Here is a 27,596-nt window from a genome sequence, read left to right as displayed (position 1 = left end):
ACCTGTACGAGGGTCAAGAAGCAACAGTAAGAACCAGACATGGAACAACCGATTGGTTCCAAATTGGGAAAGGAGTACGACAAGGCTGCATATTGTCACCCTGCTTATTTAACTTATATGCAGAGTACATCATGAGAAATGCCGGGTTGGATGAATCAGAGGTCGGAATTAAGATTGCTGGGAGAATTATCAACAACCTCCGATATGCAGACGATACCACCCTAATGGCAGAAAGCGAAGAGGATCTAAAGAGCCTCTTGTTGAGGGTGAAAGAGGAGAGTGCAAAAGCTGGTTTGAAACTCAACATTTAAATAACAAAGATCATGGCATCTGGCCCCATCACTTCCTGGCATAGAGAAGGGGAAGAAATGGAAGCAGTGACAGATTTTACTTTCTTGGGCTCCAAGATCACCGCAGACGGTGACTGTAGCCATGAAATTAAAAGACGCTTGCTCCTTGGGAGGAAAGCTATGGCCAACCTAGACAGCATAGTAAGAAGCAGAGACATCACCTTGCCAACAAAGGTCCGTCTAATCAAAGCTATGGTTTTCCCAGTAGTAATGTATGGCTGTGAGAGCTGGACTATAAGGAAGGCTGAGCGCCAAAGAATTGATGCTTTCGAACTGTGGTGCTGGAGAAGACTCTTACGAGTCCCCTAGACTGCAAGGAGGTCAAATCAGTCCATCCTAAAGGAAATCAACCCTGAGTGCTCATTGGAAGGACAGATAATGAAGCTGAAGCTCCAATATTTTGGCCACCTAATGCGAAGAGAAAACTCCCTGGAAAAGACCCTGATGCTGGGAAAGACTGAAGGCAAAAGGAGAAGGGGACGGCAGAGGATGAGATGGCTAGATAGCATCACCAATGCAATGAATATGAACTTGAGCACGCTCCGGGAGAGAGCGCAGGACAGGAAGGCCTGGCGTGCTATGGTCCATGGGGTCACGAAGAGTCGGACACGACTGAACGACTGAACAACAACAACAACAACTCGAAAAACGATTTTCTATTTTAAAGTTTAGCCTGGTCTCTGGATGTTTTCTGGATCTGTGCCATTTAGTGAATAGAAGAACAATGCTTCATTTCTGAATGCTGTTACTCGATCAGTTGTTACTGTTTCTTGCAAAGGACAAAGAATGTGCATGTCAAAATGTGGAGCTTGACTCCTTTTCTAACATGGTGTGTGTGACATTTCATTTTTCTGTACCAAAGCAACTCATGGAACTTTAACTGTTGCTCGAATAGTTTAATAGCCCCACTCTTTCATGGTTGCACATACATCCCTTGCTCTTTAACAGTCCTATTAATGGCAAAATCATTTTTAATTAATCAGTTTTAACTCTTGTATTCTTTTCCTGCTGAGAATGCCAAATGTTCATATTTAGCCATGCAAGTTACAGAAAAATAGATGGGTAGAGATCGCTTGGGCTGCCATGGAAAAGCTTGTTTACTTTCTATTAGTAGTTTGTTGGAGTCACTACACCCAAAGCAATAGCCAGGATCCAAAGAGCTACTTTAGGCATGCCCAGTGAGGGTTTTTTTTGTATGAATTGCCTAGTGCAGTGTCACATGCTGCTTTCTGAAATTCCCCTCATGGTTCAAAAGTGATTTGGTACGAGATATGATGGGCTGCTGTTTGAGAAACCCAAGCCCAAAGCCTGCTGGGGCACGCGGAAATAGTCCAGCAGGCCTTTGGATCCTGGCCAATATAACTGTAACCCCATCTATGCACTGGCTCTGGAAGAAGGATGGGATATAAATATGAGAAATAGAATAAAATGGGCCCTGAGGCCTTTCTTCGGTGTGTTGCCCAAAAAGCCTTGCCATTAACATGGGGATTTTCAGGATAAGCTTTCATCACAGCTTAAGTTGTGATCAGGAAAAAATATGAGATATCCCAGTGTTCATAAATGGAAGCTGAAAGCTCTTTGGATGACATTGTGATGTTAGAGAACAAAACAAAACACTTTCCATTTAATGGGTAATCCCTTTTCACAGATCTCTACAAATCTGGGAAAGTAACCTTCATTGAATATTATGAAGATTTTAGAAAATAAGGAAAATAAGATTTTGATAATTTTCAATAGGTAATTTACTAGTTTCTTTATTATGCCTCTACAATATGTATTTATTATCTATGAATATTTAAGCATAGCCACAACCCAGCCCAGAGGTGTGATTAAGCCCATTGAAATAAAAAGGTTGCACATCTGCAAAATCACGAATGCATCAGCTTTGGGGCCTATATTTATGCATATATACGAAATTCACTTCCACTCTGCAAATGTAGACACATGCCAAGCTGTCAGCAAAAATCTCCCTCCCCACAGCCTAATGAAGTATGTGAAAAGGGAATTTCCAGAACCCAGCATTCCATCTCATGTGTGGCTTGGCTTGAGTTGTGCTGGACTTTATTATAAGATAAATGTCTCATTTTACCGTCATAATAAGATGTCATCTTTAGAATTAGAGTTAGAACGTTTTGGAGTATGCATGTACAAAATTTCAATTTTGTAGTTGGAGGGGAAGTACCCTAACAGTTTTAAGATCCCTGTGAATGAGTGAGTTTAAATATATTTGAGAGAGAGAGAGAAAGAAAGGTAGTTGTAAGGCCAGGTGTATACAGTCAGATATATGTTACGATCAAGTTCTTATGCTTGCCACAAATTTGAAATTCACTTCACATTTTGTGCACAGTTTAGATAACATTTTTCTCTCATGTATACCGCATATTGAAGTAAAAATGTAGCTCTCATAAAAACTTTGCATTATAGATGTTTCTCAGAAGAAACAGTCTAGAGCATTTATTGCACATCTATAATTCCATACTTTTCTAACAACTTGGCTTCTAACTAACCAATAACAGGATATGTTGAAAAAAATCTGTTACTTATCCATCAGCTAGAACAATTTATTCCTCTCCTATCACAGATCCAAATAAGAGTGTTGGTTATGAGTAAAGTTGACTACCCACTACTTCAGCAGAGCTTGTTGCTTGGGGGTGGGGGAAATATCTGCATAGTTTGGTGGTGGGTAGAGTAGTTCCGGAACTGATCCAAGCAAATAATTCTTTTCCCAAGGGAGCTGACCTAGTTCCTGAATTAGTTCTCTTTAAGTGGAAAAGCAACATCAGTGTTCCAATTAGTGTTGATAAAATGCTGTTTTTAAAGAGCAGAGTACATTTAATCACAGAAAAGCAAGAGCGACTGTGATTTTGGAGTTCCCCTTTTAAAAAAATAGTGTCCTAAAAATCTCTATCAAGACCTTTAGCTCTGATTAAAGAAATTATTTTAAGTTCTGATAAAACTGAATCACAAACACTTTTATACAATAGTGAGATATCCCACAAAAGACATTTGAGTACAATCCTATACACGACTACTCAGAATTAAGCCTTATTGAGTTTAGTGGGACTTAACTTCCAGGTAAGGGGCCGCGGTGGCTTAGTGGTTAAGGCGCTGAACTGCAGACTGGAAGGTCAGCAGTTCGAGACCTGAGTGCTGCATGACGGAGTGAGCTCCCGTCTTCAGTCCCAGCTCCTGCCAACCTAGCAGTTCGAAAGCAAGAAATTGCAAGTAGATAAATAGGTACCACCTCGGCGGGAAAGGTAACAGCGTTCCGTGCACCTCGGTGTTCAGTCATGCCAGCCACATGACCATGGAAGCGTCTTCGGACAGCGCTGGCTCTTCGGCTTAGAAACGGGGATGAGCACCGCACCCTAGAGTCGGACACGACTGGTTGGGGACACCTTTACCTTTACCTTTAAGTGTATATTCAGTTTAGTCTCATGCCTGGGTCAAGTCATTTTTCTGAACAATTGAAGCCTTTAGACCAGTTCCTGGAGCTACAGAGTGGTATTTGTTGTCTGTTGGCATCCAAAATGATCAAGTAGGAAAGACTAGCAGGGGGCAAATTATCTCAGATTGCTTTCCATCACCATCTTTATTTTAATCTTAAGTGTTTTATGGCAGACAAGATCCAGCTCTTGTCTTGATTGCCTGCAGATGTGAAGTGGGAGACCATAAGGCAGAAAAAAAGGAAGTTTGAAGTATTTCATAACCAGTCAACTGTTGCAGGAAGTAGCGTCTGAGTCATTATGTTGTATTGTTTAACATGTGCTAATAACGAACAAGCAACATAGCACTATTTTTGAGCCATGATTTAGGGTGGGTATGTGTCCTAATTTACAGAGGGCAGTCTTTTATTTGGACACATCCTCTGTCTGAAGGTCTGTCCAGTTCAAGTTCAGATAAAGAACCCTAAGAAGGGAGAGCTTAAAGGTGCCTTGAAGTTGCTCATCAACAGTGGGAGCACCTGGACAGCAAGTTCAGCAGGCATACAGTTCACCTGGTCACAGGCTTCCCCACTATGGTGAGATGTATTGTATTTCTGTCCACATTATTGTAGTTATTTCTAAATTTGCATATATGTGCAAATGTACACACACATGCACGCACGCAGGCACACACTAGCATATGCAAATTGCATGCTAATCTGTGTCCTCTTTTGTCCTTTTTTTTTATGGTAATGCATTTCCTCTTTGGGGGCAATGCATAATTGGCCACCCTAGTACTATTTTGTGAATGCAGAAAACTAAGGACCAGTTCTGACATTAGTGGACCTAGGAATCTCCTAGGCATGGTGGGGTGCAGGCTCTCAACTCAGCAACACAGCTACTCAACGTCATGCGGTAGAAATCATATGTGAGCCAGCTATAAACATGTACCAGTGTACATATAATTCACTCAATCTCTGTCTTTATTCCATCATTTGGGAATTGGGAAATATTGTTGAAACTGGGTAATTGCACAATTCATTTATAGTTCATTTATTTATATTAAAATGTATAAGCTGCTTTGCTACCCTGAGGACTCTCAAGGTACTGTACAGAAAGCAATAAAAATTCAACAAAATTAAAACTGAACAAAACTGTAACCTACCACCCCCCACAACACACACACACACACACACCAGAGCAGCAGAACAAACAGGACTAAAATCAACAGCAAAGCCATTTGCCTCAACAAAACTACCAATCTGGAGAGCAGAAGGGAGCTGACCAATATGAAAAGCCTGTAGAAATAAGATGGTCTTCACTAAATATCTGAAGATCCATAAGAAAGTGGCCAAATGAGCCCCCCACTACTTGAATCAAGAAGGTTCTGTCCCATTTTACCACTACCCATTTTACCAGCTATACTTCCGATGATGGTAGGTTGTGGATAAGGGCTCATCTGAAAACCTCAACAGGCAGGCAAGTTTATGTGGCAGCAGGCAGTTCTTTACCTCAGCTCCAAACCTTTTAAGGCTTTAAAGATAATTTTGTTGTTTATTTGGTCAGTCGCTTCCGACTCTTCCTGACTTCATGGACCAGCCCACGCCAGAGCTTCCTGTTGGCCGTCGCCACCTCCAGCTCCCCCAAGGTCGAGTCCCTCACCTCCAGAATATCATCCATCCATCTTGCCCTTGGTCAGCCCCTCTTCCTTTTGCCTTCCACTTTCCCTAGCATCAGCATCTTCTCCAGGGTATCCTGTCTTCTCATGATGTGGCCAAAGTACTTCAGTTTTGCCTTTAATATCATTCCCTCAAGTGAGCAGTCTGGCTTTATTTCCTGGAGTATGGACTGATTTGATCTTCTTGCAGTCCAAGGCACTCTCAGAATTTTCCTCCAGCACCACAGTTCAAAAGCATCTATCTTCCTTCACTCAGCCTTCCTTATGGTCCAGCTCTCGCAGCCATAGGTTACTACGGGGAATACCATTGCTTGAACTATGCGGACCTTTGTTGTCAGTGTGATATCTCTGCTCTTCACTATTTTATCAAGATTTGTCATTGCTCTCCTCCCAAGAAGTAAACGTCTTCTGATTTCCTGGCTGCAGTCAGCTTCTGCAGTAATCTTTGCGCCTAGAAAGACAAAGTCTGTCACTGCCTCCACGTTTTCTCCCTCTATTTACCAGTGATCAATCAAGCTGGTTGCCATAGCCTTGGTTTTTTTGAGGTTTAACTGCAACCCAGCTTTTGCACTTTCTTCTTTCACCTTCATCAGAAAGTTCCTCAGCTCCTCCTTGCTTTCAGCCATCAAAGTGGTATCATCTGCATATCTGAGATTGTTAATGTTTCTTCCAGCAATTTTAACTCCAGCCTTGGCTTCATCAAGCCCAGCATGTCACATGATGTGTTCTGCGTACAGGTTGAATAGGTAGGGTGAGAGTATACAACCCTGCTGTACTCCTTTCCCAATCTTAAACCAGTCTGTTGTTCCGTGGTCTGTTCTTACTGTTGCTACTTGGTCGTTATACAGATTCCTCAGGAGGCAGACAAGATGACTTGGTATCCCCAGCCCACCAAGAACTTGCCACAATTTGTTATGATCCACACAGTCAAAGGCTTTAGAATAGTCAATAAAACAGAAATACATGTTTTTCTGAACCTCCCTGGCTTTCTCCATTATCCAGCGGATATTGTCAATTTGGTCTCTAGTTCCTTTGCCTTTTCTAAACCCAGCTTGTACATCTGGCAATTCTCGTTCCATGAATTGCTGGAGTCTACCTTGCAAGATCGTGAGCATTACCTTACTGGCATGTGAAATAAGTGTCACTGTTTGATAGTTTGAACATTCTTTGGTGCTTCCCTTTTTTGGTATGGGGATATAAGTTGATTTTTTCCAATCTGTTGGCCATTCTTGTGTTTTCCACTTTGCTGGCATATGGCATTCATCACCTTGACAGCATCATCTTGCAAGATTTTAAACAGTTCAGCTGGGATAGCGTCATCTCCTGCTGCCTTGTTATTAGCAATGCTTCTTAAGGCCCATTCCACCTCACTCTTCAGGATGTCTGGCTCTAGCTCACTGACCACACCGTCAAATCTATCCCCGATATTATTATCCTTCCTATACAGATCTTCCGTATATTCTTGCCACCTTTTCTTGATCTCTTCTGCTTCTGTTAGGTCCTTGCCATCTTTGTTTTTGATCATACCCATTTTTGCCTGGAATTTACCTCCGATGTTTCTAGGAAGAGGTCTCTTGTCCTTCCTATTCTATTATCTTCTTCCACTTCCGTGCATTGCTTGTTTAAAAATAATTCCTTGTCTCTTCTGGCTAACCTCTGGAATTTTGCATTTAATTGGGCATATCTCCCCCGATCACTGTTGCCTTTTGCTTTCCTTCTTTCTTGGGCTGCTTCCAGTGTCTCAGCAGACAGCCATCTTGCCTTCTTGGTTTTCTTTTTCTTTGGGACGTTTTTTGTTGCCGCCTCCTGAACAATGTTGTGAACTTCTGTCCATAGTTCTTCCGGGACCCTATCTGCTAAATCTAGTCCCTTCAATCTATTCTTCACCTCCACTGCATATTCATGAGGAATATTAGTGAGCTCATATCTAACTGATCTGTGGGTCTTCCCTATTCTCTTTAGTCTGATTCTGAATTGTGCAATAAGAAGTTTGTGATCTGAACTACAATCAGCTCCAGGTCTTGTTTTTACCGACTGCATAGATGTCCGCCACCTTTGGCTACAAAGGATGTAGTCAATCGGATTTCGGTGTCGACCGTCTGGTGAAGTCCATGTATAAAATTGTCTCTTAGGTTGTTGGAAGAGAGTGTTTGTTATGCACAGTGAGTTGTCTTGGCAAAATTCTATCAGCTTATGTCCTGCTTCATTTTGTTCTCCCAGACCATGCTTGCCTGTAATCCAGGTGTCGTTTGACTACCCACCTTAGCATTCCAGTCTCCTGTAATGAAAATAACATCGTTTTTTGGCGTACTATCCAGTAGGTGCTGCAGATCCTCAAAGAACTGATCTACTTCTGCTTCTTCAGCATCTCTGGTTGGGGCGTATATTTGGATCACTGTGATGTTGAATGGCTTACCCTGAATTCGAATTGAGGTCATTCTGTCATTTTTTGGATTGTATCCAAGCACTGCTTTAGCCACTTTATTATTAATTATGAAGGCTACTCCATTTCTTCTGTGGTCCTCTTGTCCACAGTAGTAGATCTGGTGGTCATTTGATGTGAAGTGGCCCATTCCAGTCCATTTCAGTTCACTGGCACCCAAAATGTCTATATTTCATCTTGACATCTCCCCAATAACCACATCCCATTTGCCCTGGCTCATAGATCTTACATTCCAGGTTCCTATGGTGTGTTGATCTTTAGAACATCAGATTCGTCGTTCACCACCAGCACCATTGGCTGCTAGCCGTCCTTTTGGCTTTGAGCTAGCTGCGTCATCACATCTGGGGCTAGTTGAACTTATACTCTGTTCCTCCCCAGTAGCATTTTGACAATCTTCCAACCTGGGAGTCCCATCTTCCGATGGTATACCGACATATCTCTGGTTGTACTGATCCATTTAGTTTCCACGGCAAGAATACTGGGGTGGGTTGCCATTTCCTTCCCCAGGGATCGTATTTAGTCTGACCTCTCTGCCATGACCTTCCCGTCTTGTGTGTCCCTTCACGGTTTAGCTCATGATGTCATTGAGGTGCTCAAGCTCCAGCACCACGACAAGGTAATGATCTCGTTTGCTGAAGTTAAAGATAATAACTAGCATTTTTATTTATGTGAAACAGACCAGGAGCCAGTGAAGACCAAATAATAAAGAAGTAAAATGCTCCCCGCCCCTCCAAAAAGGGCTCCCATTAGCATTCTGGCCGCAGCATTCTGCACCGGCTGCAGTTTTCAAACATATGCATCAGTCTGCGCATTAGTTCAGCTTGCATGTGACTTTCTTCATATGATAGCAGACATGGCTGTTCTTGATACCAGTCTTGCGCACTACAACATACAGAAGATCACCAGGGCCACTGGCATCTTACTAGCCTTTAAGATCATGCATATATTTTCTTAGTCATGTAAACGGTAGGCCTCCCAAGCCTCAATACACTCCAATATGTGCCCAGAGATTCTGCACACATATGCTAATGTTTCAGTGCAACAAAGGCAGCAAATTTGAACATGCAAAGAAATGTGCATATAGATATACTGCCTCCATTGAAATGAATGAGGCAATCCTTGTGGGCCGGGGTAGTTCTCACCATTCCTGTAAAAAAATCTCTACATTGGGTATGGTATTGTAGCCAGACTAGAAAAAGGAGAGGGACTGATCTGTGGTAAGTAGTAATCTGCAACATTCAATGATTATGGAGAGGATCCAGCCAAACATAAGCACAATTAAAGCCCACTGATTTCAGTTGTAAAATTAAATCACATGCTTAACTTTGGCTGGAACATAGGTCTTTCTGCTTTGAAAACCCCAAACTATTTGGGATATGTTTTCTGTCCTAAATAATGAAGGAAAGTATGCATGAACTCTTAAATAGGACAGCTCCAATCCAATGGAGTGCGCACATAGTTCCTTTTTTTTAAGGCCAACATCCATCAATAAGCTGTTCTTTCTTTTTTCTTTTTAACTAACTTTTTTTTCATTTATTTGTCTTGTAACACACACTTCCACACCCGTGGGACTCTGCTTTTAACCTCTACTGAGGAGAGGAGCAGGCACAGGCTAGTCTAGAACAATCACAAAGCTAGACACAAAAAGGGAAAAGAGGCTATGGAAGGAAAGGGCTCTCCAGTGGTGGTGACCTGCAAGGTGTGTGCAATGTTTGTTTTCTTGCCTGAGAACAACATAGCCTACACCTGCAACAAGTGCAAGTTGATCACGCTGCTGGAAGAAAAAGTAAGTGGACTGGAGCGGCGACTGTCGACCCTCCGGGGAATAAGAGAACACAAAGAGTTCTTGGACAGAATGGGGGAACTACAGCAGCAAAGGGAAGACAAGAAGCTTGAAGAGCAACAGCCACGTGAGGCAGAAGCGGGAAATGCTGAGGTGAAGAAAAATGGAGTAGAGGATACTCCCTGGAAAAGGGTGACAGTTAGGAGAAGAAGAACTAGATGCCACTCTGCACCAGTGGAAGCAGTGGAGCTGTGGAATCGATTCCAGGTACTTGCGGATGAGACTGGAGGACAGCCTGCAGAGGAAGAATCACAGGGGAACCTACATGACAGTGAGCAAGAGGCTAAAGGTTAGTCAAACAGAAGTGATGAAACCCAGGTCTACAAGAAAAAGAAGAGAAGAGTGGTAGTAGTGGGAGACTCCTTGCTGTGTGGATCGAGACCCAAGTATGTCGCGAAGACCCGTGGACTCGCCAGGTGTGTTGTCTCCCGGGAGGACAGATTAGAGACATGACTGAAAGGTTGCCTGCACTCATAAAGCCCACTGACAAGTATCCCTTTCTTCTCATCCATGTGGGAACAAATGATACCGCCAAGCAGAGCTACGAAGAAATCATATCAGACTTTGAAGCTTTGGGAAGGAAACTCAAGAACTTTGGGGCCCAGATAGTTTTCTCATCCATCCTTCCAGTAGTTAGAAGAGGGATAGAAAGGGAACGAAAAATACTCTGGGTGAATGACTGGCTACGAAGGTGGTGCCGACGAGAGAGATTTGGATTCTGGGACCACGGGCTATACTTCCTGGAAGATGGGCTGTTGGCAAGGGATAGGTTGCACCTAACAAAGGCTGGGAAGAATGTGTTTGGCCACAACATGAAGAACTTCATCAGGAGGGCTTTAAACTGAATCCTACAGGGAAGGGAGATGCAAAGTTGGGGGTAACAATGGACGTAGGCTCATGCACTGCAACGGAGAGAACAGCTCTGATAGCGCCCAATAACAGTCTTCCGACACATGGAAGAAAGCCAGACTATGAAGCACATGGTCTTCGATGTCTATATCCTAATGCCCAGAGTATGGGAAACAAACAGAATGAACTTGAACTCTTCATACAAGAGGGAAATTACGACTTGATAGGTATAACTGAGACTTGGTGGGATGACTCTCATGACTGGAATACAGCAATTGAAGGATATAACTTGTTCAAAAAGAACAGGAGGAACAGAAAGGGAAGTGGGGTTGCACTGTATGTGAAAAATACATATCTCTGCACAGAAATACAGGAGGATGAGCTTGGTAGCCCCATCGAGAGCATCTGGATCAAAATAAATGGAGCAAAGAATAAAAGGAACCTGATGGTCGGAGTCTACTACCGGCCACCCAATCAAGAAGAAGACGAGAATGAAACTTTTGAAAAGCAAGTAGCCAATGTTTTAAGGAAGCATGATGTAGCAGTAATGGGGGACTTCAATTTCCCCAATATTTGTTGGGAGACAAATTCTGCAAAACATGGCCCCTCCAGGAAATTCCTGACTTGTGTGGCGGATAACTTCCTCCTACAGAAAGTAGAGGAAGGAACTAGAGGATCGGCTATCCTTGACTTAATCCTAACCAACAGAGATGACTTCGTGGATAAAGTAGCAGTTACAGGAACTGTGGGGGAAAGCGACCATGTTGTACTTGAGTTCTTGGTTCTAAGGGAAGCAAAAGCCGAGTGTAGTCAAACCCGTACCCTGGATTTTAGGAAAGCTGATTTTAATCAACTTAGAACAATGATCAGTAAGGTCCCACAGCAAGCGACTCTAATAAGAAGAGGAGTCCAAGATGGGTGGGAGCTTTTAAAAAAGGAAATTCTCAAGGCACAATTACAAACAATTCCAACAAGAAGAAAAGGTGGAAGACAACAGAAGAAGCCAATGTGGATTCACAAAAAGCTTAGAGATGACCTGAAAACAAAAAAGGACACATATAGGAAGTGGAAAGAAGGCCAAGTAACAAAGGAAGAGTACAGGCAGGTAGCACAGAATTGCAGGGATGGCGTCAGGAAGGCTAAAGCAGAACGACCTGAGGTTAGTGAGGGATGCTAAAAAAAACAAAAAGGCTTTCGTCAGCTACGTGCATAGTAAAAGACAGAGGAAAGAAATGGTGGTTCAGCTATTAAATAAGGATGGCAAAATGATAACAGATGACAAAGAAAAGGCAGAGAAGCTCAATTCCTACTTTGGCTCAGTCATCTCCCAAAAGAGGGTCTATGACCCCCCTGGCAAAGGCGAAGTACAGGCTGAAGGGGCAGGATTGCAGCTTGAGATCGATAGGCATATGGTCAAGGAACACCTAATTACTTTGAATGAGTTCAAATCTCCAGGGCCAGATGAACTGCATCCTAGAGTAATAAAGGAACTGGCAGAAGAACTCTCAGAACTATTGTCTATTCTCTTTGAGCAATTCTGGAGGATGGGTGAAGTGCCAGATGACTGGAGGAGGGCTAATGTTGTCCCTATCTTCAAAAAGGGTAAAAAGGAGGAACCTGGGAACTACAGACCAGTCAGTCTGACATCAGTCCCTGGGAAAATTCTGGAGCAGATTATAAAGCAATCCATCTGGAAGCACTTTGAAAACAATGCAGTGATTACTCGAAGCCTGCCAGACAAACCTGATCTCATTTTTTGATCAAGTAACCTCCCTTGTGGACTGTGGGAATGCTGTAGACATATACCTCGACTTCAGCAAAGCTTTCAATAAAGTGCCCCATGATATCCTGATGAGCAAACTAGCTCAAAGTGGACTAGATGAAACAACGATCCGGTGGATCCACAGTTGGCTACAGAATCGGACTCAAAGAGTGCTTATCAATGGGATCTTCTCAAACTGGGGAGAGGTAATGAGTGGGGTACCGCAGGGCTCAGTCCTGGGCCCAGTGCTCTTCAACATTTTTATTAATGACTTGGAGGAGGAGGTGCAGGGAATGCTGATCAAATTTGCAGATGACACAAAATTGGGCGGGATAGCTAATACTTTGGAAGACAGAAACAAAATTCAAAGGGATCTTGATAGGCTGGAACGCTGGGCAGAAAACAACAGAATGAAATTTAATAGTGATAAATGCCAAGTTCTGCACCTAGGAAAAATAAACCAAATGCACAGTTACAAGATGGGTGATACGTGGCTCAACAACACTACAAGCGAGAAGGATCTTGGAATTGTTGTCGATCACAAGTTGAATATGAGCCAACAATGTGATATGGCTGCAAAAAAGGCCAATGCTCTTTTGGGCTGCATTAATAGAAGCATAGCTTCCAAATCACGTGAAGTACTAGTTCCTCTCTACTCAGCACTGGTTAGGCCTCATCTGGAGTACTGTGTCCAGTTCTGGGCACTACATTTTAAGAAGGATGCAGACAAACTGGAGAGGGTTCAGAGGAGGGCAACAAAGATGATCAGGGGACTGGAAATAAAGCCCTATGAAGAGAGACTGCAAGAACTGGGCATGTTTAGCCTTGAGAAGAGAAAACTGAGGGGATATATGATAGCGCTCTTCAAGTACTTGAAAGGTTGTCACAGAGAGGAAGGCCAGGATCTCTTCTCGATCATCCCAGAGTGCAGGACACAGAATAATGGGCTCAAGTTACAGGAAGCCAGATTCCGGCTGAACATCAGGAAAAACTTCCTGACTGTTAGAGCAATACGACAATGGAACTAATTCCCTAGGGAGGTAGTGGGCTCTCCCATGCTGGAGGCGTTCAAGGCGTGGCTGGACAGCCATCTGTCAGGGATGCTCTGACTTGGATTCCTGCATTGAGCAGGGGGTTGGACTCAATGGCCTTGTAGGCCCCTTCCAACCCTACTATTCTATGATTCTACGACAAAAAGGGTGGTGTGGTGGGGGGACTGGATCCAGCCCTCCTCTACTGACCAGCTGACATACAGATTTTTGGCTTATCATAACAAGCCATGTACATAGCCCAGGCTGGATCAGGCTAACAAATAGTATGCACAGCACTTCTTTTTGCACATATACAAGACTACACACAGCTCCTAGCTGAACTGGAGTGCTTATGAAAATGGGGTAGCTTAGTCACGACTAGGGAGGTCATTATGTGATTCATGTTTAAAAGTACAGTCCCATGTCATTGAATTTATAAAGCCTTCATTAAAAAAACAAAAAAGTGTACCACTGTGCCAGTGTACACTGATAACTGTTTGAAGTCTAAGCATAGTAACAACTTCAATAAAAAGATGGAGGAAGTGTCAGATTAATTAGTATTTGTGTAATAGGCTTTATGCTGTCTTTGTCATGGCGGATTTTCTTAAGAATGCAAATTACATGTTTGAATACAGAATAGCATTTTCTGCAGTCTACACTGCTCTTTCCCCCTCCAAGACACTGAACTCTTAACTTCAAAACTTAAGCAGAATTTCAATAGCTTTTAGTATCTATGTCTTGTACGCTGCGCTCCTAAATATAAGGTATAGAGTTGTTCTTGCTTTTTTCCCTACATCAGTTTATACAGTATTATGAGCAGAGAATTAAATTAGTATAATTAAGACCTGGCTCAAAACTTTTAAAAACCTGTAAATAAAAAACAGAGGGTCGGGGCCAGAGAAGAGCAAGCAGAATTCTTACACCACAGGGCTTTCCTGCTGCCTCCTCCACACTGCAGCCCCCTGTATAGCAACTCTTGAGTAGCATGGGATCCCTTCAGAACAATGTGGGATGGAGAATTGGGTGGGGGGGCTACATCAGGAGGGGAACATTGGAATGGGATGGGAGAGATTATACAAGTAAAATTACCTTTCTGCTTTTTGGATCCGCCTCAAAATGCATAACATTATCAGTGAAACTAACTGCCTTCTAGGCTGGGGGGACTGGCCTCACGGACAATTTGCTGTGAATTGGGAGCATTTCGAGGTTGTTGGCAGCAGATGATGTGATGGCCAATCTGCAGCCACCCCAGAGATTTCCAGTGGAAAACCTGGATTTTCTGAGACTGCTTTTACTCTGTTTTATTTCTTTAATTCAGATTCTCTGTGCTTCTGGTGCTGTGTGCCCTTATCCTCTGCATTTACTTTGGCATGATAGCCCTGCTCAGCGGGGTGTCTTTCACTCACTGAGCTTTCCAGCCTTCGGAATTGCCCGGCACTCCCATTTCGCCAGTAATTAGCCTCCATGGTAATGCACTTCGCTGATGTTTGCATTACTTTGCTTCTCCATTGTTGTGTTAAATTGCATCGCTAATATTGTGTAGTCGCTTCTCCAATCTGGCGAGGTCTCGGGAGCCTGTCACTGCAAGCAGAGAGAAAGTGCCAGAGAAGGAGAAAGGTGGTGGTGGAAGCAATAACTTCACAACAGTTTGCTGGAATGGGGTGAAATTGGGGGATGGGATGCTCTCAGGGAGGGCCTTCACATACTACACTCGAGAACCGGGGATTTTGGCTTCTCAAGGCAAAAGCGTGCACATTGGGGAACAGGGGAGAGAGGAATAACTCCACTGCAGATTGCTAGAATGCGGCGAAATTGGGGGAGGGGATGCGGTCATAGGGAGCCTATTAGTTGCTCTCCATTCACAATAATGTAGTAGCTGGGGGAGCCTGAACATGGGCTGGGAAACAAGCCTCTCTCATTGTTGAGCAGCCCCTGCTAGATTAATAATGTTCAGTTCTATTCCCCCACCCCACCCAGAAGTATGTTCCTGTCAAACGCTGTGTGATCCCTGAAAACTGGATTTTAAAGGTACGGTACACTCGGTTTATTTTGCTTCATGTGTCCGGACCAAAGCCAATTCCATTAAAATCGGGATAATACTCCAACGTGCTTCTCATTCCGTTGTCATGAAGATTCCCCATGGGATGTTTTAGACTCCTTAAGGCTGCACTCCTGGGCATGCTTCTTTTGAGAGTAAGACCTACTGAGCTAAATGGCACTTACTTCTAGAGTTGCATAGAATTGCAACTCTACCTCTTCAGGGCAGTTTGGCATTTCCAAAGGTTTGAAGGACCAAGAGGTAAACATGAGGACTTCTCTAACTTGGTTGTTAATTCCACGTTGATAAAAGAATGGGATGTTGTATAGAAGTGGATATTTCCACCGCTATTTTAATGTCTATTTAACTCTTTCTCACTATTCCTACCTTTTCCTCTTCACCTCAAGAGTGCTCAACTGGATATATATCCTTTGTCAAGTCCTTAAGAGTGTGCCAGTGTATGTTGATTGGCTCACATGAGCTGTCTGAATTGTTTTACTGAACCATTTCTGAATTTGGTACTTACGTTGGTACCTCTTTTTCTGCCAGGAATACTGCACTTTTAACACCTGCATCACAGGCACTAAATTCAACAGGTAAAGCTCTTCATGCAGAGGAAAGCTCCTGTTGAATTTCCATTATGCATTCCTTAAAGGCAACTCTATCTAAGTATACAAGACCTACTTCTCGAAGACAAATCTGGAAGGCTTCCCATTATTGTTTGCTACTCCGAAAGAAAACAACAGGTTTTAGCAGCACCTCAAGGCTACAACTTATTTTTTAAAACCTAGAATAGAATTTTACATTAGAATTTTAATTAAGGCTATTTGGTGTATGTCCTTTTTGACTGGTTGTGTTAAGAAGGCACACAAGTCTATCGACAACAAGCACCACCCCTGAGAATTAGTATTAATGTACTGTTTCTGTATAGCAAAAGAATCTTCACGTTGGGTTGATTTTAGTCATGAACGAGCCCTTAAAAGGGTGTGTGTCGGGCGGTCTACGTTTAAGTCTCTTTTCTAACAGATTCCTAGCTGAAATCCAGGTGATGTATCCCCTCATGTGCTCCATTTGATATCTGAGATCCTGCACTGAGTACTTTGCTGACATGTTCAGTGGGAATCTTTGAGGAGCAAGACCTTTCTGGTGGTGTTACCAGCTTTGTGAAATGCCCTTCCCAGGAAGGCCTGCCTAGTCCCACTACTGTATGCCTTTAGGTGCCTGTTGAAAACCTGGCTTTTGGTGAAGGCTTTAGAGTCTGGCTGAGGTTGTTTCTAGGTTTTATTTTTCAGGGTATTGCTAGGGTTTTTTTCTGCTTGTAACTGCTGTTTTATTGTTTCTGGAGTCATTTTGATTTTTTATATCATGTAATTAATTATCTGTATTTTTGCTTTATATTTTGTGTGTAAGCCACTGGAAATTTATAAAGAAATGTGGGATATACATTTTTGAAATAAATACATTAAAATCATACAAATCTAATCCCATATATACAGAAACCAACACTGCCACAGGAATGAATCCATTTCTAATTGCTTCTTCCTATAATAGAATTGGAAAAGCATCTGCTTCCCAATAACTACAGTGCCAGTCAGCCTTCTTTTCAGTGGCCTTCATTTCCCTTCCCTGGTTATTGCAGTCTGGGAAAACAGGCAAGACAGTCTGTTCTGTAAACAACAAATTGTTAGAGCCACCAGCTATAATAAATAAACTAAATATAATCTACAAGTAGTAAAGTTTTTTTTTTAAAAAAGGTACAAAAACAATGTTAAAAAGTGAATGAATTACGGAAATGTGTAATTCATCATGTAATTCATCATTCCACTTTAGTCCACATACATTTTTGGTAAAGAAAAGTAAAAAACGTGAGAACCTATAAAACAGTTCATTTTAATGCACTTTCCTTCCCTCATTGAAATTCAGTGGAAATCCCACCATCACTCCATTCAATTGTGAATTAAGCCCCTGGACATTGTCGTGTTCAGCATTTTAATAAGGCCAGACATCGCACATTCGGAAGTTGCTTACAGTTCAACCAGCACACTCACCATTCCTTCTTTCTTTTTAAAATCAAAGTTTAGCCAGCGTTAAACAGTTTTGATTAGTTTGCATCTGTGTGATGGGATGCACAGACAAAGAAGATGGCTTATTCCTACAGAGAGTCCTAGGATCCACACCTTTTTCCATCAGGAAGGGGTCATGTATGTAACATGATGTCTTCCCCCTCCCCTCTCTTTTTACAACCACCCCAGCCTTTCCCAATGGAATCCATTAGAGTTAGGATGCTACCAGGCTATTTCAGTCAGCAAGCATGAGGACTGGTATCTTGGCTGTACTGTGACAATACTTAGGCCCAAGCTAGAATCTGCATAGCAGATGCATTTAAGCGGGGGGGGGGGTGCTCTTTTTAAAAATGGTGGCTGCAGATTTGATTGCAGGGGTTCAGGCAGGGTTTAAAAAAAATCTCTTCCCAAGCAGCTTTTCTACCCATGCTAGAAAAGAGTATTGCTGGCAGGTAACAGTGGTGTGATTTGGCGCTCCAGTGTGGGTTCTTCCCACTGAGTGGTGCGGTGGTAAATTTTGAAGTACAGATGCTCATCATGATAGTCCCCACAGCTACATCCCCAAGGAGAGTCCAAAAATGCGGGCAGCAGTGTTGATCTATATCGACAAACCAGTTCTAGCAGTTTTCATCTACACCAGGAACAGGTCTTTTGTAAAATTAATGGGTCTTAATTTCCCATTCAAGACCAAGCCAGCCCAAAATATTTTGCGTTATAATATGGATAGCTCACAACAATACATTGCTGGGAAAATCCATTTTTACCCAGCTACTATAAGGATTGCAGCTAAGCTCAGAAGGAACAGAGAAGGCGGGGGGGGGGGGATGCTGTCATAGTCCCTGCTAATTAAAAAAAAAAAAAGTCCCAGAGCTTCAACCCTCTGAGCCCTAGCTCCGCTACACCACTGCTCCCACCTGACCATGGGCTTCTCCCATTACCCCAGCAGTGCAAGAAGGAGTTGTGCTGCAATGGCTCCTACACTGCCAACATAAAATAAGAAGACTTGGGCATAATGTTGTGCAGGCTGAGGCCCCAAACAGGGCTACAGTCAAGAAAGAGGCTGCAATTGGCCTCTTGGCCTTGCCAACACCTGAAGCAAGCTTGTACAATGCATCTAAATTTTCCAGGGGGAAACTCTGCATGACCAACCATTCAGTTATATTTTTTTTAAGTTGCCACCATTCCTTTTCCTAACCAAAGCTCTGTGTCTTTATCAGCTGTGTGACATGCAGAAGCAGCCTGTTTCTCTCCGCCTCCATGTTTGTCAGGAAAAGTTGCACCTGTCAGATTTTGTCAAGCAGCTGTTGAAGGCACAGAGCATTTCTCAAGAAAACATAGTGGCAACTCTAGAAATAACCGAGATGAGCCTTATTTGAGTTGATCCAGCAAGACTCAGTCTGCCCCTATCCAACAAGCACAGCCTCCCCTATTAAAAACAACAACAAGCCGATCGTCACCATCGCTGTATGCCTTGATTTTTCTTTTGCTTTTGGATCAGAAAATCCAGCGCTTGATCTAACACAAAACATTTTCAGGAAATAGATTTTGTTCCCCGAATAGACTCAAGGATAGAAACTTGTTTTCAATAACACATTTCCCAGAGTTGTCATTGGGTACAGGACTTCTCTTTAGCCCATTTAGACCATGATATAGCTAAAGTCGGAGGTGATTGACTTCAGTTGAAACCAATGGAACAAGTTAATTGTGGCTAAATTAAATTCCATTGCTCTCAATGAGACCTAATGCCAGGTAGCTCGCAGTCTTACAACTTAACCTGAGAGCAAGTGTAGTGTAGTGCTTTGATTGCTGGACTAGAATTGCAGGTGACCCAGGATCTTCAAATCCCTGTTCAGGTATGAAGTTCACTGGATTTGTTGGAACAATTACTCATCTGAAACTGTTGCTGGGATGATAAACGGTGAAAGAAGATCATATATGCAGCCTTGAGTTCCTTGGAGAAAATGTAATAACGGGGGGGGGGGGTGGCGGCTCCATGAGCAATTTACTCCGAGCTGGCTGCATTTGGAGGTTGTTAGGGATATATGACATCATGGCCATCTAGCAGCCACCCCAGAGCTTATCAAGGAAAAAACAGATTTCCTGAGACTGTTTAAAGTCCTGATTCTTTTCCTCAAGTCAGGTTCTCCTGTTATAGTTGTTGTGTGCCCCAACTCCTGCATTTACCTAAGGTATGCTAGCCCTGCCCAGGGGTGTGCCTTTCACCGTGACCTGGCTCAAGGGGTTTCCTGTGTGTTTCCCATCCCTGCACAAACCAGTTAGTGTCTCCTCAGAAGTAACTCCCATTGTGGTCAATGAGGCATGTCCCCTGAATGTGCACATCAGAATTTACAGAGATCCCCCCACCCCAATTGAAATAGCACATTTTAAAGCACTAATTCCCTAAAGGCTGTAAAGCGCTTTCTCGAAGCTGCAATTCTCCCTTGTTTGGTTTATTGCCATTCGGAAGTAGCTACTTCCACCTACAATCATCCCGATCCTGCGCAGCATCACGTTAGAAAGGGGGCTAGTTTCCCATCCATTTCCCCTCCCTGTCTCTCCCAGCACAAACATATGTGTCTACTTGGGAGTAACGCCCATTGCGGTCAGTGTGGCTAGTCCCCGAACTGCACACTCCCAAGATTCCTGTGAATCAAAATAAATAATGCATTTACAGAACCTTAATGTCAAAGCTTTGAAGCTTCAATTGATCACAGCAGGGCAGCTAAAACATGATGTTCCTTTCATGATTGCCGGTGGAGGGGAAGAGATAGAAAAAGGGAGTGATTTCTGAGGATACAGGGGAGGAAACCTCCCAGGATTTTATCAAAGGCGAAAGTGGGGAGAGCCTGGGGGGAGCCTCTCTTATTAGTTGAGCAGCCCTTGCCAGTCAGAGGACATTCACTCCAACCCCCTCCCCACCCAGAAGTATGTTCTGAGAAGCAACTGGGATACACTTGCTCGTGAAGCCCTGCAGAGAGCAAAGCTGGCTCCTTGAAAAATCCGGGTCAGCCACAATTGGCTTCTCCTTTCCATCTCCTTCCCTTTTCGTGGAGAACCCTGCCGGAACATTAGTTGTGGGGGTGGGGAGAGAGAGGGGAAACATGCTTTGAGGTGTCAAATTTGTTAATAATAACAACAATCCCAGTAAAAGAAGGAGGAAATGTGTAGGTGGCTGTTGTTGCATGCTTGAATGGAATGACTTGACTGGTTTGGGGCAATTTAATAGTACCACTCTTTCTAAAAGCAAACTCACATAGTAAGTGCTGCCAGGATTGTAGTCAACATGAGGCCACTGAGAAACAAGAGGGAAGTATCAGCATGCTTGGAGAGCCCTGCATTTTGCAGAACTATCAAAAAGAAAATCTTCAAAAAACAAACCATCAGGGAGTGGGGAGGACCAGCCCAATGAGAACTAAGCATGCTCAATAGCCACAGAATGACAAATGGAACTGTTGTGGGACTGCCCTGCTTGGAGGGGATAGCTGAGTGGAGTCTTGAAGAGGATCTCTTCTCTTGGGAAGGAGGATTTAAAATAACCCCAAGGTGCACACCCTTAGTATGTGTGCCAAGTTTCAGTAGTCTAGGTTTCATGGTCCTGGTGCTATAGTAGTGACAGATGGATGGACAGAAACACATCTTTTACAAGTGCCATTTTTTTTAATAGGAAGGCAAGGCACAAATCAAATAGACAGAATCTTTTGGATCCGTATGGATCTTTTTCGATAAAAAGGCAGGGCAGAAATTAATTACAGAACTGCCTTATACCAAGTCAGACTATTGTTCCACCTACCTAAGCTCAGTATTGTCTACACTAATTGGCAGCAGCTCTCCAGGGTTTCAGGTAGGGGTCTTTTCCAGCCCTACCTAGAGATGCCAAAGATCGAACCTGGGACTTTTGCAGGCAAAGCACCGGCTCTACCACTGAGCCACAGCCTTACTGAGATCTCCTACGGGGACCTTTGGTCACCAGTCATTCTACTTTTACCTCTAAAAGTAATTGTCCCATAAAAACGATCAGTTTGTGCTTTTTTCTATTTATGCAAAAGGGAATAGAAATTTATTTTTTTCATACGTTGTGCTATAGGAATATGTCCCTTGATAGCCACAAGCTATGTTGTTCTTTAGCTTGCCTTGTTTGACAGTTTAGCATTGTAGAGATGTAAAATCTGACCCTGCTTTCTATACCAAATGACATACTAGCAACTTTATTAATACATAGGCTTTCCTGAACGAAATATCAGATTCAAAACTGTTAACCTGAAGGAGATGATTTCAGAGCGAATTGTGCTGGGGTAACAATTGATTTTATACCTTTTAAATTAACAAACTAGATTTGGGGAAGCCCAGTGTGTACTATTTACACATAGAAAAGTAACAGATTTAGGTACTAGAAGTAATTTCCGGACTTATGAAAGAGAAATTCCAAGAATATTTAGAAGATCAAAACTTCCATCAACATCCATAGATGGTGCCAGCATATCACTGACTTTCTTTATTATTCGGAGGGAAGAATTCTCTTGGAGATGCATGTTCCCTTTAACATAATATTAATATTGTGACCCCAAAGATTTTAAGCAACCATATACAGCCTTGGTGTTCTGGGGGATTAATTTTGAATGGCTATGCAGCATATTTTATTTGGAAGAGTCGCAAAACCTGTGTGTTCTCTTTCTGATAATTTGGTTATGCTAGACATTTATCTTCCTGAGTTTTGTGCCTGTTGGTCTTTTATTCTTTCCTCCCCCAGCTATTTCTTTCTCTTCCATCACCACCCCCTTCCTCCTCACACGCAGTCTTCCCCAGCAAAATTGTAATAACATGAAGGGGGAAATTCAGCTTTAGGATGGCAGCAGGAGGAACCACAATGAGCCTTTCTACAAGAGGCTTTTATTGCGTGCTCGTGATTGCTCACTCATGGTAGTTTGCGAGTTCTTTATGCAACATCATCAGGGCCTGTCCCATGTTTTGTGACCATTATCATAGGGTTTTTTTACCAACAAGGAAAGTGTGGTATTTTTTCTGAATGGCCTCTAATATGCCATAGAAATCTTGTGTAATTGCGCAATTCCACTATACCACAGCACCACCTAGTGGCTTTATAATGGATCACACAGGAAGGCAGAGAAAGAAAACATGTAAAGGAGTAAAACAAACATGTAAAGGAGCAGGTCTTAATCCCACAAAGAATCTGGAAGAAGAAACCTCGGTAAAGGTGCTGGTTAAAAGCCTCATATAGAAGAGCCCCTTATCCAAAGTCTTGGAGGGCTCATACCAGCAGAGCAGAAAGGAGGGAGAAGCGAGGGTTTTCTTTTTCTGTTACAACTTCCCTCCCATTGGTTGCAATGAGAAGGAAATTACGTACACCAGCTCTGGAGGCATGTTGGGGGAATGGGAAGGCTTTGTATCCATAGTCTTCCCCTGTTTTGCCCTTGACACAGCCACAGGACACTATGGCTTCAGAACAAGGGGAGCTCTGAGAGGCAAGGGCTCTGGACGTTTCTGCAATGCCTGGGAGGTGGGCTGCAAATTCTGATCTCCACCTCCAAGGTTGGACCTGTCTCTCTGCCACTGGAGGGGGAGATTCCAAATATCCTATGGAGGGTTCCAAAAATCCCATGAAGGTTTGAGGCCTACAGAGACAAAGTGGAAAAAGTAAGACTTAGAGGTCTGGAGTTTTCTGTTGGGAGCAGGTAACCATGAGAGGAGTAGTTTCATTTCTCCAGATTAGTGTCAGTTTCATTTCTCCACTTAAGTTTAATTTCTTCAGGTTTGAAGCAATACTTTCAGTTTTGAGGGAGGAGGGTATATAGAGCTAGAGAGCTCCTAAGAATCAGAAAGACCAGACTGTACCCAGAGCAGTAAAAGGACAGCCAGAGCCTGAAGTGAGAGCAGAGTCTGAAGAGTGAGCAGGAAGAAGCAGCCTAGAAAAGTCTAAGGAAGCTAGGGTAAAGGAACTTGCATTGCAACTTTTATTTTCTTTTAACGCTTTTATATCACTCAGCTCTATTGTGTAAATATCTTTAGTTGTAATTTGTTTGCTTTAAATCTACTAGTAAACTGTTGTGGTTGAACCGTGAGTCTAGAGTGTCACTCTCCCCACGGCTACAGCCTAAATCCGATGTTACCGGGAAGGGGACTCTTAAGGAGGCAAGAGATCCTTAAGAAGTTGGTCAGGGGGTCCAGGTCATAAGGGGAACCTTGACACAAGGGTTCATAGGATTGCAGCCTTCTTTCTTCTTTCAATCGATTGAATTTTAAAGAGCTTAACTTGACTTGATTGTGCCGTCTCTTTTCAAAGGCAGGGTTTAATATCATGCCAGTGAATAATGTCATATTTTGTGTGTATGAAAGTTACAGGGATATGTGAAAAATGTTTTGTGAAATTCTTTCCCTCCTTTCAAATCCTTAATAAAAAAGGAGATAGAGGATTCACAGTAGCAGAATGTATGTCAGTATCCCATGCAAAATGGGCATCATTAACAAACTCTACTGACACCACCTCTCCTCTGTCATTTACATGCTGCCATAGAGTAGACCATCCAATGGTAAACTGAATTCTGCATATGCAAATTGCCGTAAAGGCCTCCTGTGTAACCTGTCTTGAACGAGGCATGGAAGAGCGTAGAGTTTTTAAATACAGTGGCTCAGACTGCTTTCATTAAAAGTTTAGTGATGTTACTGAAAAACACATTCCTGTACACGTACAATGGAGAACAAGAGCAACATTAATATAGTAACCGAAATACAGGAGGTATTTATCTGTGGCATTTATCTTAAGTCCATTGCTGTATTCAAAAAGTAATGCTAGACCATTGCGTTGGTGAAGAGCAGCTTCTAGCACATTATAAATTGAGGGTTGGATCCAGGATCTGCCTTCCACAAAAGGAAGGGATCTTCCAAAAGAGGAAAGACTCTGCTTGCAGAAGACCTTTCCACCCAATTTTGTGTAGCATTCTCAGCAGGGGAGGTGGAGGGACTGCCGTGGGAAGGAAGGGGCGGGGAAGTCCACTTCCATGAGGCAGTTGATCCATCATAAATCTGGATCCAATCCAAAGGGTATAAACGAACACAATCCAAAACAAAATAAAGTGCATTTAAGCCCATTCTGTGCCAGATTGTAGCTACAGTGTCATAATTCAATCTATTCGCTCTGTGAAGAATTCAGTGGATAGCGTAAATAACTGGGTGTCCTAGAAATTTGTGCTTATGGGATATGGTTGCTCAACTTCTTTAGCAAATTTCAAACTCGTGACTGGGTGACATCCAAGTTTAAGAAATAGTCACTGTGACACATGGATAGTCTGCATGTGCCCAAACATTTCTGTAAAATTCCCTGTCAGAAGTTATTCCTCATGGGATCCCCAATTTGCTCTTTCAGTTCCCGTGGGATCAAGATGCACTTCAGGAATTTGGCATTGTCTTTTTTTAAGGGAGAATGTTTTTAGGGCACATACACAGTTTCCCCTTAAGTTTAAAAAGTGATTGTGTGTGTGTTTGTGTTCATTCCCCTATATTCAGCTTTTGAGAAGTAAATGCTCAGAAAAAACATCAAATGTGCACATGGAGGGTGTTTGTGTAGACTTTCGGATTGCAGCCAATATTACCTTCTTTTTTGCAAAGCTAGTTCATTATACCACTTGTGTCAGTAACTTTCCCCTTAGAAGCAAAAACTGCAACTGTGGAAAGACCAATCAAGGAGAATACTCTCCTTAGCTCACCCAGAACATCTGGCAGCAAATAAATTGTATCGGCAACTGTTCCTGGAGAAAACTAAAGTGTGATTAAGACAGCTGGTTTGGAATGATCAAAGGGAAGGTTTTAAAAGTTTTAAAGCAATGTGTGAAGAAAATAATCTTGCATGTAAAATTTAGTCATGATAGGGCTAGGGTTGGCAGGCTAGAGTATGAGGGCTTCATCACACGGAGCTTTTATCCTGTGATTGAGATTGCTCCTTCACGGAAGTTTGCGGGCTCTTTACATGATGCCGTGACCCTGCCGTGACCCTCCTGCACTAAATGCCTTTTGTTCCATTTTTAAATACATCACAGATAATGAGCTATCAAAGTACCCCATTGTGTTCCACTTCAGTTCCCTCCATGAAAAGAGTGAAAGCAGCAAGAAGAGAAGCGAGATCAATGAAAGATAATGGAAGGCTCAGATACAGGGAGAAGGGGCGGGGGGTGAAAGGAAGCACGTGTAAAGGGAGTCAGTGGTGATCCTACATTAAAACGGAAGCAGAAAGCCCTGTTTTAAATGCAGGATTTTAGGCTGGTGTAGAGATGCCCTCAGTACCTCATATGGAGGTTTTGTTGGCCAAAATGGCCCCTATGGACTCACCTTGCTAAAGCTAAGGAGGTTTAGATCGAATCAGTGCCTGGATGGGAGACTGCCTGGGAACTCTTACAGATACATTAATATACTGTGTATGTGTGTGTGAGAGAGAGAGAGAGAGAGAGAAATATATGGCACACCTACAGAAAGTTATCCTGCATCACCCTCACTCATTTCCATCAATGTGAGAGAAATGTAAATAAAATGTAAATAAAAATAAACATTCTAAAAACAGTTTCTTTAATTTTTCAGTGAGGGAAATCTGGCTACTAAGCAAGTGGTTTTCCTTCAGAGGCCTGTTATGTGGACTCCAGCTGTCCAGACACCTGAGGTAAGATGGGATGATCTGAGTAGATACAAATAGACAGAACATACAAATGGGGGAAAATTACTGTTGCATCAGTAGTTCATAATGATAATATTCATAATTATCCAGAGGGCCTACTTTTGCTTCAGAACAAGGGGGGTTAAAAGCAAAAAACCAGAGGATTGGAGCCTGAGATAGACTAGAACCCCTCTCACTTAGGGCACAATCCTATGGCTGCTAGACAGCGGCTAGACGGCCAGAGGATTGGTTGGTTCCCTGGAGAACCGCCTGTCCACCCTCTCCTCACGCTCGTAAGAGTAGTACAGAGTGGGGGGAAAGGGGATGTTCCCGGGGGCGGGGAGTGTGGAAGTACCGGTACAACACTTCCTATGTGTCATCCAGCTTCCCCATCCTGCGCTCCGATGTCCCACGGCTAGACAGCTGAAATCAGCTGTCTAGCTACGAATGCAGGGTGGCTGGAGTGCGGAGAAGATGATCCCCTCCACGCTCCTCCCGCTGTGCATTCGATAGGCGAGTGCGGAGGCGGCCATCTATCCGCATAGGATTGCTCCCTCCATGGGACTTTCATGGTTCCTCCCCTGCTACTACAGCACCTTGCTCTTCTCAAAAGCCACTCCTGAGAGACAAGGGACTCTCTGCAACAGTGCATAATGAGGCACAAGGGGCTACAGTGGGATGGGGAAATCAGGAGAATTTAGTGGGCTGCTTAACACAACCAGAAATGTCTTTGAGCTTGCACACAGTATCTCTGGATCCAGGCCAAAGTGATTTGCTCTGATAATTTTGTTTGATTTGTGTATCTTTTCTTCTGATTTCTTCTGTGAGCTTGCTGCTTAGCAAATAGGCTAAGATAAAACTGTAGCCTTTAAACAAAATTAGCTATGTTCTCCCTAGGATTTTAGTTGCATATCCTGCAAAACCACTTGAAGAGCTTGGGCATGCCCCTGCAATCCAGGACAGCTATACAAATTATGTCTAGCTCTGTCTGTGAAAGAAAGAACTTCATTATTACTAGCAGCAGCCAAATATTTTCCCCGAACTCCACTATAAGGAGCATATTGTGTGAAGTTATGCAACTACTACTGCGATGAGCTGTGCAGCAGACAATTATCCATTTCCTCACAGGGTGAAAAAAAATTAAATAAAGGGCTCATAATAGCTTGTGCAATTGTTGACCTCAGATGATCCTTCATCCAGCTGGGTAATTTCCCTATGAGTATTATCTGGGCAAAACCACACTAACCAATGCACAGCTGCTTGAGCAGGGTGTGGTGATGGTGGCAACTGTTGCATCCATGGCCAGCAGTAACCCTCTGTATGTCCAGTCACTATGGGTCAAGTACTGCATCTTTAACATTTTACTTTATATTTATTTATTTAAACCATTTGTATCCCACCCTATGTCATTAAGATCTCAGGGCGGCATACAGATAAAATCAATTTAAACAATATAAA

The 27,596-nt window shown here is 43.0% G+C and overlaps 1 protein-coding gene across 5 annotated transcripts in view; it reads left to right on the top strand.

Moving 5' to 3' along the window:
* Positions 1 to 27,596, top strand: part of RFTN2 (raftlin family member 2) — a 65,732-nt gene that overhangs the window by 29,274 nt on the left and 8,862 nt on the right. For all 5 annotated transcript variants that reach the window (XM_084816776.1, XM_084816768.1, XM_084816806.1 and 2 more), the window contains one exon: positions 26,066 to 26,144. In XM_084816776.1, coding sequence (XP_084672902.1) covers positions 26,066 to 26,144 — 79 coding nt within the window. The remainder of the gene's footprint in view (positions 1 to 26,065; positions 26,145 to 27,596) is intronic.

Source organism: Heloderma suspectum, chromosome 1 (assembly GCF_057233095.1).
Source record: "Heloderma suspectum isolate Gila_16-S chromosome 1, 16-S_ref, whole genome shotgun sequence".
Classification (NCBI taxonomy): Eukaryota; Metazoa; Chordata; class Lepidosauria; order Squamata; family Helodermatidae; genus Heloderma; species Heloderma suspectum.
Note: the sequence above shows the minus strand (reverse complement) of the source record. Positions and strands in the feature narration are given on the sequence as shown.